At 48.0% G+C, this 17,164-nt stretch overlaps 2 protein-coding genes across 2 annotated transcripts in view; one reads left to right on the top strand and one right to left on the bottom strand.

Moving 5' to 3' along the window:
* The window catches only part of Trpv5 (transient receptor potential cation channel subfamily V member 5), a 22,485-nt gene extending 17,296 nt beyond the window's left edge, over positions 1–5,189 (bottom strand). The window contains exons 1-7 of the mRNA XM_023712924.1: positions 4,910–5,189; positions 2,454–2,551; positions 2,168–2,290; positions 1,561–1,698; positions 1,174–1,272; positions 868–1,040; positions 333–479 (exon numbers count right to left, since the gene is read on the bottom strand). Of these exons, the coding sequence (XP_023568692.1) occupies positions 333–479; positions 868–1,040; positions 1,174–1,272; positions 1,561–1,698; positions 2,168–2,290; positions 2,454–2,551; positions 4,910–5,022 (891 nt within the window). The 5' untranslated portion in view covers positions 5,023–5,189. The remainder of the gene's footprint in view (positions 1–332; positions 480–867; positions 1,041–1,173; positions 1,273–1,560; positions 1,699–2,167; positions 2,291–2,453; positions 2,552–4,909) is intronic.
* Positions 5,190–9,002: 3,813 nt separating this feature from the next.
* Positions 9,003–10,252, top strand: LOC101578076 (LLLL and CFNLAS motif-containing protein 1). The gene is made up of 2 exons (XM_004629112.2): positions 9,003–9,244; positions 9,754–10,252. Exons 1-2 carry the CDS (start codon positions 9,100–9,102, stop codon positions 10,011–10,013), a joined length of 405 nt encoding a protein of 134 aa, XP_004629169.1. The 5' UTR covers positions 9,003–9,099; the 3' UTR covers positions 10,014–10,252.
* The last annotated feature ends 6,912 nt before the right edge of the window (positions 10,253–17,164 follow it).

Below are 17,164 nucleotides of genomic sequence, written 5' to 3'. Positions count from 1 at the left end.
GAAGGAAGGAAGGAAGGAAGGAAGGAAGGAAGGAAGGAAGGAAGGAAGGAAGGAAGGAAGGAAGGAAGGAAACTTCTGTTAGGAGAGTTCCTGTCTGGAAGGTTAGAATAAAAAAAAAAAGTAGAAAGGATTGAGTTACCCAGAGGGCAGTTCAGTCAGGAGACAAATGCATCCTGGGATTTTCTCCAAAGCTCCTTGAGATTGGTCTCACCTCTACCTATGCTAAGGTTGGGAAGATTCTGGGGCCCTGGGTATCAGCTGGAAGCTGGGCTCCATGCACACCTATAGTGCTTACACATGAGTCTGTGACTCCTTAATGCACATGCGCATACCTTCCGCTTCTTAGAAGAGACCACGAGCTCTAGGAAGGACAGCTCCTCTCCCCATGAGTCGATCTCCGTGAGGTCATAGAGCGTAGATGTCAGTGGCCCACACGACCACTGAATGCGCTTCCGCTTCTGCATCAGGTGTTGGAACATCTGACAAGGCACAAGGGCCCCGGAGAGGTGACTGTGTGGGAAGCTGGTCCAGGAAAACCACACTGTGAACCAGGCTGGGAGCCCACCCTTCAGAACAAGATGGTGGGGAACCAGGGATCTTCTGCTTTTGTGAATCTTTTTCTTCCTTTGCTTTCTATCTTTCCCAGACATTAACCTCACTAAGTTCTGAATGAAGTGAACACTTGAACTGACCAGGACATTGGGTTCCCCCAGAGACATTTTAGGTGAGGATCTTAGGACTCCTGAATGGGAGAAGCAGGGACTGAAGGTGTCAGTGATGGAGTGGAAAGTAAGGGACACCTCCCTCTTGAGGACCATGGAGAGAAAGGTCCTTGGGGAGACTTCTCGGGGCTAGGGAGCCGCTCACCACAGTGTTGCCCTCCACTCCAGCCAGCTTGAAGGGCGTGAGGCCCTGGTGGTTGGGCACGAGCTCCAGGGACTGCAGGTGGTCCCCTCCATCATAGGACAGCAGCAGGTTGTACATCTGGCAGGCGAAGGTTTTGTTGGGCTGCAGGATGAGGATGTGCAGCACTGTGTTCCCTGGGGAGGGCGGGCTCTCATGTGGCCATGGGCCTGATGTCCCTGCGGGCCCCGTCCCCATCTGGGATGGCCTGTGCCCCTCCTCCCCACACCGTCTGCAGCATCCTAGTATCCACGTGCATCCAGCTCCTACCCAGTGAGTCCTGGGCCCGGATGTTGGCTCCGTGTTCTATGAGCAGTCTCACGATCTCCTCACTGCCCACGCAGGCTGCAAAGGACAGAGGGTGCTCCCCTGGGACACAGAGGGATTAGTGGCAGGAGGCAGCAGGGTCACTGTATGAAGCTGTGTCACCCCCCCTCCACTTAAGTGCCTGTCTCCTCCTCCCTATACCCAGGCTGGGGGTTGGGGACTCTTGTCCAGCAGAACCAGAGGAAAGAACAGTGCAGAGAGGGATGTGGCCCCTGGCATTCAGGGCCAGCAAGGCCCGCTGCATCCCAGACAGCCCACCCCAGCACCCCCAGGTCAGCACTCTGTTCTTCTCCACTTCCTCCTCCTTCCCAGCCTGACCCTGGCACTCACCATAGTAGATGAAGTTGTGGGGGCTGAGCTGGAAAGCCAGACCCGTAGCCCTGGCAGAGACGCTGGCCCCGTGGGAGAGGAGTGCACGCACCAGGTTCACGTTCTGGTTCATGACAGCGATGTGCAGTGCAGTCTGACCTGGACAGAAAGAGCTGTCAGGCCCAGGGCTGTCACCTGCCCACTTCCTAGCAGAGCAGAGCAACCCCACGCCCCGACATCCTGGCAGTGCCTCCCTGACAGGTCCTCCTGAAGACCTCTGCCTAGGGCTCTGCAGAGCGGCCAGGGACTGAGGGCTGCTGCTCCCTGCCCCCAGTTCATTGTCCCTACCCCTCCACTACTGGGTACCAGGGGTCTTGTGTTAGCCATTCTACAGTCCCTGTGAGGAAAACAGGGAGATGTGCCCTCAGGGACTACATGAAGATGGGAAGGATATAGAAACAGCTCGAGGAAATCCCACATGCTCGAAGTGTACAGCGAGACTGTTTTGCTCCCAAGAGTACCTGTTCCCGACTGCATATGCTTCCCCCAAGCCACCCTTCCAGACCCAGGTGACAAGGTGGCAACTGTGCTTCCTATACCCACGGAGAGTTACACACAGCAACCTCACCTACAAGCGGCTCACACAGAGAGGGCTCCGTGACCAAGTCAGGGGCAGCCTCCATCAGCAGCGTAGCAGCCTCCAGGTTGTCATAGAGGGCTGCCACGTGCAGCGCCGTCTCCCCCAGCGCTCCTGGAGTGGAGTAGGATAAGGATGCCAGGCATCACCCTTAGTGCCTCTGGGAAGGGGAACCTGGCTGCACACAACCCCAGACCCGCCTTCAGAGGCCCCCCTAGTCCTGGGTGGGGAACAGGTCGTTCTGCCCCACCTCTATCCCATTACATGGCGCACTTACCTCTTTGTCGAAAGTCACAGTGTTGGTCCAGCAGAAGTCTCTTAAGGGTGCACAGGTCGTTTTCCTTGGCTGCCCGAAGCAGTGGAAACTCTGATATCCTGGAGGAGCGTAAAGAGGAGTCAGGTAGAGACTGTCACAGAGCGGCCCGAGCAGAGGGGACCAGAAGCATCAGACCAAGAGAACAAAATTCCCACAAAGTGTGTAGAAAGAAACTGGCCTTGTCACTCTTTAGGGTCTCATGGGAAACTTGGGCATGGGCAGCTCTCCGGGATTCCCTGACATTCCCTGTGATTTTTATTATGTGAATTTCTTCCAAGCAGGGTCATCCTGGTGGCCTTGTGACTCTGAGCGGTGAGGGGCCTCACAGGAGGATCTGTCCCTGATTCAACAGTGCCCAGGTCTGGCTAGGTAGTGGGGAGGTCCTTGTGAAGAGATCTTTACTGTGGGCGGCTTCAAGGTCTGAGCTGTGGGGTTCAGGTTGCTGCAAGGGGATACCAGTGGCCTCTCAAGTGCTCAGGCCAAAAAGACCTGCTCTGTATCCTTGGAGAATTTAGAGATCGGGAAAGTGGGGGTGGCCTAGGCTGGCTGATAGAATTTAGGGAACTTGCAGATCTCCTGAGCTATTCAAGCCCCATGTGCTCTCTGGGGCTGTCCGGATCCACATCCCTGCTGGGTCTGGAGAGTGTGCAGCACGCTATGGGCTCTGGGTCTCTCCTGCACTTCACCCCCAGCTGTAAGGCTCGAAGCATTGTTCATAGTGCAGGAAGATGGGCAGCAACTTTCTGAGGGCTGAGCCAGTCAATCTGCACATCCTCTGTAGGTTAAACTTTGCCTCAGCCTCTGCTGAGACGCTAACAGAGTGGGAGATAAAGGTGAAACCTTGCTTGCTAAACAGGCAGTGTTGGCCCCAAGGTAAACACAGGATTCGGCACCTTCAGTGTCATGGGACCCTGCTGAAGAGATAGGCTCGTTAGGGAGAAGTAGTCCCCCTGAGATCAGGTACCCCACACTTCTCACTTCAGTGAGCAGAGGCCAGCGAGCAGTTTTCTAGTTGAGGAAGCAGGTTTGTGGCATGAGTAATGCCCCTAGTAGAGACCTGCAGGGTGAGCAAACAGCCAGCCCTCAGTCCCACTGGACCTTGGGTCTCTGACCAGCCCAGAGCAGCCAGCACTGGATTCCAGAGTTTATCTCCTCTTTTGAGGACACTAGTCAGAGCCCTTTTCTCTCTTACCCCTTTATCTTTCTCAACCTCTGCAGCAAGGAGGTCTAAAACCTAACTCTGCTGGAGCTCACCCAGGTCCCACTCTGATGCAGGGGGGCGCAGGAGGTCAGAGTCCCACTACAGGGCAGGGTGAAGGCTGCTGGGAAGCAGGGAGCCTGCAGAGAGGAGAGCTCAGTGCAGAACACAGATGCAGGACCCCTGCTCAAGTTTGCTATGAATTACAAGGTAGGAATAACAGAACACTAACCCTCGCATGTGGCGCTCTGAGGGCCAAGTCAGCCGTGGCTGTCTATTCCTCCCACCCCAGCCAGCTCCAGCAGAAGGCAGGTCCCCAGCAACCATCACAGAGCCTGCCCCTGCCCATCTGCCCTCCCTGGGTCTGGACCTCAGATGTGAGCAGGACCACCAGTCACTGGAGCAACCAAACTTGGACTAACATGGCCCCTGGAGTTCCATATCTCCAGCACCCTCTACTTGCAATAGTACCCACAATAAAAGAACTGCCTATCATCTCAGCTACTTGAGATACTGAGCCAGAGGGGTCATAGGTTCAAGCCCACCCTTGGACACTTGGAAAGACCCTGTCTCAAAGTAAAATACAGTATTGGCCATGCAGCTTAGTGATGGAGCAGCCCAGATATGCATGAGGGTCTGAATTCCATTGCTAGCAGTACAAATTAATACAATCATTTTTAAAAGAAATAAACTAAAAAAGAAAGAAAGAACTGACAAAACTGAACTCTGGACTCTCCCATGTCAACGAGGTGGGCCTCCCCAGGTGATCATCTCTAGGTGCTACACAAACAAATTCCTCCTCCCCTTTCCCAGGCAGCCTCCTGCTCATGGTAACTCTTTGCTCTTCCACCAGGTCTCCTGAAGAAAGGGCCCTTGCACCCTGAAGGATCCATTCCCTTCCCCAGCAGCCTGCTTTCCAGCAGCCTGATTCTGCCTGCCCTCCTCGCCTGGTGCACTGGCTTCTTTGGATGGTCCTTCTGCCTTCTTCCAGTAGGCAGACAACTTCCAGCCTGTGCTGTCATCCTGTCTCCTGTCTTTCCCATTGTTTTCCAGTCTCTAACCACTAAGAGGCCAGCCAGGGAATTGCAGCAGCAGGTAGGAAGAGGCAGAAGAGGAGACCCAGGAGCCGCACCCTGCACGCCAGGGTACTACATCAAGGAACCCTCCTCTGGGTCAGAAGGTTGGGGACGGGACCGTGCTTCTGTCCTTGGCAGCCTACCTCTTCTGCTGCAGCAGGTAGGCCTCATCCAGTTGCAGGTCCCTGTCTTGCTTTCTAACCAGCCAGGAGTTTAGGAGTTTCTGGAACTGGATCCAAGGTCTTTTGGCCCCCATGTCTCTTGCACAGAGGTGACTGGAAGCTGGTGAAGGAGCAGGTGGAGGACGCAGCAACTGAGAGGAAACTGGGTCTGCTGGGTCAGGACCCGGGTGAGTTTCTCCCTCCTGTGATGTGTATGCAGTGTGGGCTATGCGGTGTGATCGTGCATTTGCAAAGGGGTTGGCCACCCAGCAGGGGAGAGGCACTTTCTCTGGAGGGGGAGGTGCTCTTTATAGAGTGCAGCCCGGAAGCATGGCGATTCAGGAGCAAGGAGGGGGCAAGGGAGGGACCTGCTGGGTTCCTGGCAGTGCTCTGGGGAGCCCATGATTGCTCTGGGAAGGCTGAGGGTGGGAAGCAGAATTTGGAGAGAGACCAAGGTGGGTCCATAACCCTAAGAAGAACAGAGGGCAGGATGCAAGAGAGTAGGAAGTCCAGACCTCCAGCTCCAGAACCAGTCCCATCCCAGTTTAGCCCCAGATGCTTCTCCTTACAAAATCAGGTGAGAGCTCTGGACCCCAGTTTCACAACCTCTGAAATAGGAGGAATAATTACACAGTCCCACTGAAGCACAGTAAAGTGTCACTTGTTTTCTGAGCTCACCAACTGTAGATTCTCCTGCGATGGCCCGGCTCAGAACCCTCCAGGGGCTGCTTCTCTGAGCCCCTACCTGTGAACCCAACTCAAACGAGGGTGTCGGGTTCTCCCCCAGCCCACACTCTGTGAGAACACCTCACTCCTTGCTGGTTTCTTGATCCAAACAGAGCTCACTCTCAGATACCTAGAAACTCAGATCCCAAGAGACTCCCCAGGTGAGAGTGCAGGCTGAATTGAGCAGGAATTGAGCAGAAATAGAAGACAAAGAAACCCTGAGATTCCTCACAGGGATGAGATAAAGGGGAGAAATGAATAAAGATAACACAGCATTGTCCTTTTATTGTGTGTGATCATTTATTCTGATGGTTTTCAAAAAGGCATATCAATGTTACTGAATTATAGTTACTTGGATCTGTGGGGTCAGTGGGAACAGTGCAAGCACTCCCTGTTTGATGAAAAATGGCACAGAGAGGGTGTGCCTGCACTTGACCAGAACTCCAAGGCTGAAGGCAAGAGTGAAACTAACTTTAAAGGTGAGTTCCCAGCTTCTGACAAGCCCCTCTCCAGAGCTTGTTGCTTCTTGGAAAACTTCTGGCTGTCAAGTTGCAAGTGACTTGGGTAAGGATATTCTTGGGTCCCTCTCCTCGGGCAAGAGGTCTTTGGGAACTGGAGCCCTCTACTTTCTGTTACTGAAAGATGTGCCCTAGAGACAGGGGACTGAACAAAACAATCTTTAGAGAAGGACAACTTTTAGAGAAGGACAAGAACTGAAAGGGAAATAAGCAAGGAAAGGAAGAGGAGGTGTCTGAGACGGGGAGGACTCTTGTTCTCATCCAGGGAGTGGGGAGGGGTCACCTTGTGGGAAATGTTTCTGCCTCCCAGGGGCCGGGGCTGCGTGGGTGGTAATGGTCCCTGAAGTCTAGGGACTTCCAGTCTAAGGAGATGTAGGAGTGATAAGGTTGAGATGGGGGTTGTAGATGTGCTGATAAGTAAGGGGCAAGCCGGGAAAGGAGCACTGGACCCATAAAGCTAATCCTCCAGGGTGTGGGGGCAGGGAGGGGTGGCCGGAGGAGAATGGCCTGCTCACAGCTGCATAGAGCAAGAGAGCAGGGGGTCGCCACCAAGGGCATTGGTCACAAGTCTGGTTTGGAGGAATGGGGGCCCGTTCTCGTGGCTCCCATCGATAGATCTTTAGTCTCATCTTTGTTGTTCTCTCCTCCAAGTGTCCTCTGCAATGGGAGGGGTGTGGACAAGCAGGCTGGGTGGAAGGAGGAGGCTGCTCCACAGGGTACAGCTGTAGACAGAAGCTTGTGCCTCCCCTCCTCTCTCCTCCGCTCTCCTCTCCTCCTCTCCTTATCTGGGTGGCATTCCACGCTTCTGCCCTGTTTTCCTTTCAGACACTCCCCTCATGCCCAGTCCCCTCATGGACCTACTAAGGCCTCTCCCCCAGGAAGCAGCTAGCAGGGGAAGCCTCAGAGCAGAGCTCAGCCAGGGCCCTTGGTCTGTCAGGAGCAGAACTGAGAACTCCTCTCTCCACCGCTGGGTTCCAGGGCCAGCCCAACAAAGCAGCCTGACTCCTGCATTCCTACCTGATAAGGAGAAATGGAAAACACACTTGGATTTCCATTTTTAGAGAATACACTGTCACCCCAGCTACCCGTGGGCATCTCAGAAAAGGGTCCAAGCAGTGATGGTGATTTTCTTGGCATTCTGAATTCTGAGCCATTTAAAAATACTGTTCTCTATTTCATACGTTTTCAATAAGACAAACCTTTTTAAGGGATTCTTGGTTTCCTGCAAGAATTCACATCTTTGGTCACTAGGAGTCAGGAAGGTACGAGGCAGGGAAATGAAAGTGGTCAGTACAACCCAGTTCTGGCCACCTCGGCTCCCCCCGCTGCAGCCACCTTCTCCGTTCATAGCTACAGAGCTCCAGCTGCCTTAGCTTCATGCCAGGCTCCTCCTACAAAATAGCTAAGAGGAGATTAATGATCTTATTTTTTCCATTCATACATCTTTCTCTGGATCTGCAGGTCAGTGGGTGCAACACAGGGGTGAACAAGGTCAGTGTCTACTCAGAACTTTCCTGTCTATTGAGTGCCCTTGAGTGCCAATCCGCAGCGCTATGCCGCCTACTCTGATCACCAGGAAGTAGGTAGAAGCCAGTGCCGGCTTATTGCAGGCGCATCTGGGAGTGTGGGCAGCGTCCCTCCAAAGAGTCCGTCCTGCCCTGCACTTGCCTTTCTGCAGTTCCCTCCTGCAAGGAGCGTACGCGTCTCTGCACACCCTAGGCCATCCTAGGCCATGCATGCATGTGCTGGACAGACAACAGCAGAGGTGTGAGCAGCTCACGGCAGCTTCTTTCTCCTTGTCCCACCTCGAGTGGCCTCTGTCTCTCTGATGTCTCAGGGAAGGTTACTTATCCCGTGCCCCCTGCGGACCTCGCTGCCAGGAAGCCTGAGTCCATGCGCTCCGGGGCAGGCCCTGGGGCCCTGCGCAGGCTTTCCGCAGTCCGCAGCTTGGGAGCCTCGACTCCCAGCCTCCCCTGCAGACTCTAACTCGCTGCTCCCAACAGCAAGGAGCTTGGAGAGGAGCCCGCAGCACTCAAGCTGAGAGCACAGAGCGTGTCAGTGGAGAGAAGACGGGGTTTCCACCTGAGGAGCCAGAGGGCAGAGAGGAGGACCGGAGAAAAACGGGGGCAAGGAGGATGAAGAACAGCCTCTGCTCGGGGCACACACCCGCCCTCACCCTCCCTGTACGCTTGCTGTGCGGGAGTCTCTGGCTTGGTATCCGTGTCTTTTTCTGCACCTGTCCCTTTCACTGCTCATCTCTGTCTCTAACTCTCTGCTGTGTCTCTCTGTCCCCCTCATGCGCGCGCGCGCGCGCACACACACACACACACACACACACAGAGCTTTCTCAGCACCCCCTCCAGTGTCTCCCCAACCTCAGTTCCCGACACATGCAAGGTTCATGTCAAGCACCAGGCAAACTCAGTACACAAGGACCCTTCTTTCTACCTCAGGTCTGAGATCCCTATAAGCTTCTCTTTTTACAGAAAGGCTGCATGGACTGCTGGGAAGCTGCTATTTTTACACACAAAAGTCCAAATTGCAAGGACTATGGGCAGTTGTATAGTCTTCAATGAGGGAATGATTCCTCTGTGAACCTCAGTTTCCTCATCTGTGTAATGGGTACAGAGTATTATTACTTTGGAGGACTGCTGGCCCTGAATTACTTGTTTCAGTTGCATCGGGTGACCTGCTCTGGCCAGCCCAGAAGCCTCTGCCATCCCCTGCCTGGCCATGGAATGCTCTAGTGGGCTGGAATGAAGGTCAGCCCTGTGGCTGTGATGTCACAGAGCACACAAAATCAGAGCTTTAATGGAGGAGAAGACACAAAAACAGCTCTTGGTAAGGATAAGAGCTGGGACACAGAGCAAGCACGAGCCTGCTGGGCCCTGGGAGCAGGGCGAGAGGCCCGGGTGGGCGGGCAGCCCCATGACCTCCCTGGGCTCCCAGCCCTGCAGGGCAGCTTTCCTGGCTGCCACCCTGCTGCTGCTGCTGTGGGTGAAGCTGGTGAGGTCTCAGCAGGGCAGCCCAGGCCCAGTGCAGAGGAGCCTGGTAGAGAAGACGCCCCCTGCAGGTAGGTGGGGAAGCAAGAGGCAGGTGTGGAGGAAAGGGCTGGACCTGCTTGAGGTCAGGCCCCAGGCAGCTGACCAGGGCAGGGTGACTCTCAGGTGGCTTTGGGTTGTGGCAGAGGACGCCAGGCCCTGTAATCACAGGTGAGCACTGTGTTTGTCCAGGAAGAGGGCTGTGGTTCCCTGTGCACTGGAAGGTGGGGTCACACGTGGGAGGAGGCAGCGCTGTATGTGTGTGTGGAGGGTGTTTGTGTCAGGCTGTGCTTGAGCCCAGGTTGGAAAAGACCTCTGGAGAGAGCAGCGCCTCTCTGCTCATAGCCAAGGATGTGTGAGCGGGCTGAATGCCCTGGGCCTCCCGTGCCCTGACTTCTCATCTTGGTTCAAGGCCAAGGTGGGAACAGATCAGGTCTGGCCTGCCCCCTTTGCCCCTCTGTGTCCCCTCTCTGGCCCCTCTGCCCCTCTCTGCCCCTTCTCCACTATTTTGCTCCCCCTCTTCCCATCTCTCCCATTCCAGAGCAGGGCCAGGAGCAGTATGAGGAACACTTCATGGCCTCCTCACTGGGGGAGAGGTGGCAACAGGACATGACCCGATCACAAGAGGACTTCACGTCGGAGAAAGCCGCTGTCCAAGGCCACCTCTTCGAACTCACTCTCTGCTTTAACCTGGCCAGCTTCATGGTTTTTTTTATGAGGGACATTGAAGCCGAGGCTGTGCCCTGGCTCCTAGAAGAGGAAGACCTGATCTTTTACTTTTGCTTCCTGATCACGTCCTGACCTCCCCTTTCCAAGGGGCTCCAGGCCACAGCTCCCCACCAGGATGCCCAGGCCGCTGCCTGCACACTGTTTCCTGTTCCTGTCAGTAGCTCCTGGCCTTAGAGTGCAGCCTCAGAGGCTTCACTGCTTCAGCCTCTGCCTGATGCCACCTAAGCCCAAAGCTTTGGGTTCCAGGTCCAGAGACGGCAGACCCAATCCCTCTCCTTCCTGTACCTCCCTGGGTTTGACCAAGAGCAGTTTGGAGCAAGGAGCAATGACCATAAAATAGCAATAAAGTCCTGAAAACAATTGGAAGTTTCATTGTGGGCTAAAAACAGGCTAAGGAATATGCATAACTAGTTTGATGTAAACAAACTACTGTCTCTATTCCCTTCAGACATTTGCCAAACTCTCAATTCATACAACGCTAGCCAGTAACATCCCAGGTGAAGGATCAAAGAGTAGACAAGGCACCTTCTGGAGAACCTGTTGTCTGTGACCTGGTATCCCAGCTTGCTGGAGTTTACAACAGACAACAGGTCTCCTTAGGCTCTGTTTCTTGTTCTTTGCTTCCTTGAGAAAGCATTGTTGCTGAATGTTTCTGAAGCATCAGAACCAGGACTGGACTGTCAATCTGTGGCTCTCTGGTGGACTCATCCACATTTTCAGGCCAGGCAATCTATGCAGATAACACAGAGGCAACATAAGCAAATTATTACTGTGCTCCCACTAAACCATTTAAAGGCACAAAAAGGATTGTTTTCATTGCCACTACTGATGCCTTCTGACGTGGCAACACCAGACAATTCTGACTATTGTTTTGCAAAAGTATTATCAATATGTTGCTGAAGAGATGGGATATCAGAGGTAACATGATCATCATATGGTAAATGTTTTTCCCCACTTTCTCATGTGAAATGAATTGGATTCCATGGAATTGGAGTTACACAAAACGAGGAGGCATTCCAAACACATTTTAAATGATGCTGACGCTGCAGATTAACAATTTATTCTCCTGGCATAGCAACAGCGTGTTCTAAGTCATTTATTTTAGTATTGAACTCTGAATCTACATGTCTTTGTGAGGTCTACAATTGTTCTGAGTCCGTGTACCACTGCTATTATTCATAAGTTATGGCTATCACGAGTTCAATCATTCTTTTTGTTCTCTTCTTTAGTGCCTCCAGAAAATGTTGGAACAGCACCATGGAAGAAGAGTCTTCCCAATGACACTGTAGTTGTACAGGAAGCCAAATTCCAGTCTTTGTCTTAAGGATATAAATGCTGTCACTAGAAAGGTTAAGGCTAATAGAAGAATTTAGACTTGCATATAAAGAACAATTGTGACCGGTATTGGTATAATTAGAAGGGTTCCAATAACTAGGTCTTTCAAGCAACAGGTAAAAGAGGTGAAACCATGTGGTGTTTCTTCTAAATTTTAGATGTAAATTAGAGGAGGATAGATTTCTCCATATATAACCTTTCCATACTGACATATGCTTTAAAGAGGTAGCTAACTTGCAAAGATGTTGAATTGGTCCCCCAGGAACATGAGTGATGCTCAGGGACATTCCTCCTCCTTGACACGTTGTGGTATCACTGGCAATGTTAGTGCTTAGCATAAATTCATCGCTGTCATTCCTGTCCTATCTTAATTCCTTTCCTTCCCCTGTCTGGGCTGAGCCATAAGAGCTCCAATCCATGACACTTCCAGAGGCCGGGGATGTAACTCATTGGAATAAGTGCCTGCCTGGCAAGCCCGTGGTCCCGAGTTCGATTCCTGGTACCAAGAAAAAAAAAAAAAGCCTGATATGACACTTACATTGGAAGTATTAACCAATACCCAGGCTGCTGATCCTCTGCAGACTTCCCAATGTGCCCAATCACTGAGATAAGTAACATGGTATTCTGGCAGGGTGGCAGATCTGGCAGTGGAAATATTCCATCATCAGTTATACCTTCAAAACTAGAAGAAAAACTCCCCTTTTTCATCCCTTGTTCTCAGTGATATTTTTTACTACAGATAACAAGACTGGTGTGCTTGCCTTTAAGCAATGAGACCCATTCCCTATACAAATAGGCCAGCCTGCTACTTCAATCTCATAGAATGGAATTCTGCCCCCTCTTCTGCTGGCACTGCCAGTCCCCGGGCATCCTAGCTACCAGTAACCAAGAACTTTCATTCACAAGTATGGTTTCCGTAGCATAGGACCAGTGAAGTCTTCTATCGAGTAGTGGATTTGGAATGTAAGCCCAGTAACTAAAACTGCCATTAACACAAGAAGTGACAAGAAAGCCACCAGAGCAAGAAACAAGTTGGTACTATTTTGTCATGATGTGTTTTTTCAAGCGTCCTCTCGCCTTCCTGTGTGGGTTTCCTGCCCCCCCCCCCACCCCATGTAGGTAATCAGGCTTGCTGGGTTTTAGGAAGTGTTTGTCTCAATGTTGTCATATTCAAGCTTAACCTTTCCATTTCATCAATTGGAGGAGTCACCTCAAAATGTTTATACTTGCTCATTTTCTAGGTTTTATTCGTTGGGCTGGCACCTAAATTACTTCTCTGCTATTTCTTTTTGTCCAATAATGGTCTGCAGCATAAGATCCATTTAGCAGTCAATTTAAAAAGTTTAATGTAAATAGAGATGTTTGTACAGTTAGTCTAGGTGTATTCATGTGTATACTCACATTATTTTCCCCTCTTCTATTTTTTTGAGCATATTTTTAAACTTCTATTAGCTAGTCCTATAATTGTCTACTGTTATGGTTTGTGCGTAGGTGTTCCCCAAAGCCTCACGCCATCACGGTGCAGTTTCTGGAGTTTGTGATTGATTATTGTGGGTGTGGATGCTGCACATGCCCTGGGGCAGGTACTTTGCATTACAACATAAGGAGGGGAGAGAAGCTAGCTAGCTGAATAAACTGCTGCCGCTCCCTTTGCTCTCTTACAAACATGAATGGCTGCTCTCTGCCATATGCCACTCTGCCTTGGACCCAGCTGAGTGTGGACTGCAACTTCCAGTAACTGTGAGCTAAATGAGCCTTTCCTTCCTTGATTTTGGGTGCTGAATATTTGTCCCAGTGACAAGAGAAGAGTAAATAAAACATCAATGGATATTCTAATATTTAAATTCCTGTGGAATGTTAACAGACAAAAGTTACATTTTTTACACAGCAATTTAGAAATCAAAACCATTGACAACACTGTGGTAAGACAATCCTGATGACATTTTGTGAGATATTTAAATTTTCATTTTGACATAACACTTTTAACTAATCATCTCTAATACATAAAAATTTTTCACCTAATTAATCCTTAAATGGGGTATATATCACACTTTTTTGTTAAAGGCAGAGGTTTGAATCTAAAAAAATATCTTATCACAATGAGCAATCATTGTTTTACATTTTGGAAGAAATTATACCTGAAATCATAAGTACACTTAATATACTGTGACATTAACAATAATGAACTACCATGCACATGTGAAAATTTTTTGTTTCTTAATTTAGTTTTGTACCAAAGTCATTTTTTTAAAAAGCAAACCTTATTGTAATTTTTTCTGAAAAATTTTCTTTTCAAGAATGACCAATTTATTGAGGGTATCTGGCAAGAGACTAATGAGGTAATTGGGACCTCCTCGTTAATGAAAAAAGGTTGACTGCCACACTATTCATCAATTGGAGTCTTCTCTAATAATTTTTCTCCCCTCCAGGGAATTTTTATTTAATTAGCTTAAACCTTTTGATGAACTATGTATAAATCAAGTTTTATATCACTTTGACTATCTGGCAGTTTAGGAAAAAACATACTGTCAAGTCTATATCTCAAATTAAATTTAGAACAAATCAACAAAAATGAAAAAAAAATAACAAGTGTTTACAGAATGACATACAAACACATAAACAAATACACAGAACACACAAACATCCTTATAGAATCAAGAGTGTACTCAAAATATCTTTGGTCAAATTAAATTATAGTAACTCTATTACAATTTTTAGAAGTTAATAATTATAAGTGGACTAGTCACATTTTTTTTCTAATTAGCAGAGATGTCTTATTTTATTTTATGTATTTAGTACAGAGTCTACAGGGTCTCACTACACAGATCAGACTCAGTGTGAACCTCCTGTTTTCAGCCTCCCAAGCAATGGAATTACAGGCTTGCACTACCACACCCAGTCTCAATCACCATCTCAGCGTGGCCCAGGGGTGCAACCAACACAGCACACCAGGGACATAACCCTGATAGCAAAGATCTCTTATTAGAAAAATTTGGAAGGAATAAAATATTTTCTGCATAATTAATGTGCATATTTTGTAATTTTACATTTTTGTCTTAATAGTAAAATTTAGCTCAATTATTTTTATATATTTTATCTCCTATTTACATCTTAGATTTTCATTTGGTCAGCTCCTTCAATAGGCCCCAGACTAGATCTAGCCTCATAGCCATTAACTTCTTCTCCAGATCTAGTTTCATGGTACAGCCTGACAACCCACTCTGTTACCCAAATAGATTTTTTTAACAATCTCTGGAAAAAACACAAGCATACACTTTGCCCCAGGTCAGTGGTAGACAGGTCCCCTTCTATTGCCCAATATGGATATCTCTCCAAAGGACCCTTCCTATTCTTTTTCCTCTTACGTGATGGAATTGTTTTTCTATTGCTGTATTTTCATCTTATGTAAAAGTTTTAAAATTTAATAGTATATATTGACAAGTGAAGTTGGAGGGATTGACTCCTCCTTTTGAGACCACCACTAGGACTTTTCTTATTTAAATGGAATGTCAGAAATAAGCTACTATTAAATCCCACTGCTTTTAGATTTTATTCCAAACCTTTACATTTGTTTGTAAAATAGCAAAGCCTTTTTTAATACCATTTTTAATTTAGGACTATAAAAGTTATTAAGAATTGGTCCAGGAAGATAGCTCAGTAGAATAAGTGCTTGCCTGGCAAGCGCAGGATCCTGAGTTCAATCCCAGGTACTGCAGGAAAGAAGAAAAGAAAGAAGAAAGAAAGAATAAGGAATTGAGAAATATAAGAATCTGATGTTGTCCAAACAATGGTTTGGGTGGATAGAATTATAACTTTGATTTCCCTATATAAACAGCATTGATGACACCAAATAAAACATAGAGACCATTTAGTATTGGGGCTATGCCTTTGGTTGATTTTACTCCATAGCCTAAGGGCTCAGCAAGCTGCTAGCAGCAGCTTCATTGTCGTAGTACCTGGAACGGGTTTGCTCAAGCCCACATTACCCCCACAAGATTTAAGGGGACTATGGGCCTGTAGCCATGGCCTCTGTGCACAGCCGCTATGTGTGCCAGTTGTCAGTCTGGCTCTAACCATTAGAGGCTTTGCTCCTGCCCAGATATTAAACATAGACACTACCTTGAGCCTAACGAACTTGCTGTGTCAGCAACATGTGTAGCCAATGCCAAGGCCATGGCATGTCACAGTCGACTCTTCTACTTTGCACTAAGCATACAGGCCTGCAGTTGGCAGCTTGTGCCAACCTCTGTGTCTGGAGCTGTCATGCTGATGCTCAAGCTGCTGGGAGATCCCAGTGAGGTTGGCCTAGGCCTGGAGCGTGAAAGCCTTCCTCTCTGAACACTTTTTGTGCCCCTCTCCCAGCAGTGCCAAGCTTTGCAATTTAAAAGAACTTTATAATTTTCAATTTAAAAGAAGTCCCCCCCCTTTTTTAAACCTAATTTAGCAAAGCCGGAAGGTTTAAACTCTTATCTTCTGTACCTTTCCTCTACCCTCCTTGTCCTGTTTAGGACTTAATTTAAAAAGAGTACTCTATGCTAAGTAGTTTATGGGGGTCTTAGAAATAATGTAAATACAAGAACCAAGAAAACAAAACATTTTTACATACATCTATAAACATGTGTGGGTCTTGAGACTCCATCTGTCCTATTTTTAACTCAATCTAAGTTTTTCCTTTTGGCTTTTATATGTTAAGGGAAATGTGAAAAGTTCACCTACAAAGAAGAAATCTATCCGTTGTTTTCTGCCAACTGAGGGCCAGGCAATGCAGTAAGAGTTCTAATATTCATAATAAAGAGAGGCTGAGTCATATTTCTAATAAGCTGTTACAGCCAGAATCAAAGTAGTAGTTTTCTTTTAATATGTTCAGCACATTGGGAATCAGTGTCAAGGTTTAATGAATCAGAGCAGTCCTGTATTCACATAATAATGTCAGTTAACTGCCTTTTGAGCAAAGTAAAAAGGAGTATGTTTTTATCTTTACTTTTTTTTTTTTGGTTATTCTTTCTCATATGATCCAGTTTATCACAACTGACACAAACTGTATGGCATACAACTTCCAAATCATGAGGAATTTATTTTCATTTGCTAATGCTTGCATTAATCCAGTTACATAGGTTGATGGCATCATTAGGTGAGTGCTATTGAAGACAACTAGAAAAACTCCTCTAATGCTATTTTTGCCTGCCTCCAGCTTCCCTTGTTTCATTGGAGGAGGAGGCAGAGGTTGCCAGTGGCTCTACCAATTTTTTTTATTAATTTTGTTGAGAAACAAATAGCAATGAAATAGTTTCAAAACCGATTAGTAGGACAGTTTCAATAATTAATACATTGCATATTGTTGTTTTCATAGTGGCTATTCATAGTACAAGATGCAGACATGATATCTTCTCTAAACATTATTAGTACAAATCTTTCTTCTCATTGAATTAAGAAAAAGTGGCTGTATATCTATCCCAACTATTTTGTATATACAGATACAAAATGGTCCTTCACTTGTATCCCTTTTTTTGTTTACTTTTGTGAGAGATGGGTATTCCATTGCTGTTCAAATAATGTAGGTGTGTGAATTCAGCAAAATAAACCAATGTAGTCCAGTAGTCCATAATAGTTGTGGGTTATCCATAGGACTGGCAATGTCAGAAGTTGTTGATTTGGGCCTTTTACAGCTCAGCATATTAATATGGATTTACTTTTTATACCTTGTTTTTATACTTTTCTGTTGGATGGTTAAGTCCAAGATAAAGCAAGACCTATATAATAAGAAATGTAACTTTGTATCTGACCAGGTCAGTCAAATCCCCTCAAGATTTACCCTGAAACTCTGTACTGCAGTTTGTAGAACCTTTCTCAGTGTCAGCCATGTGGATGAGTCATGGCCATTGCTTGAC

The sequence above is a fragment of the Octodon degus genome, unplaced genomic scaffold, assembly GCF_000260255.1.
Source record: "Octodon degus isolate 3935 unplaced genomic scaffold, OctDeg1.0 scaffold00027, whole genome shotgun sequence".
Lineage (NCBI taxonomy): Eukaryota > Metazoa > Chordata > Mammalia > Rodentia > Octodontidae > Octodon > Octodon degus.
This window is presented reverse-complemented; position numbering and strand designations above follow the sequence as displayed.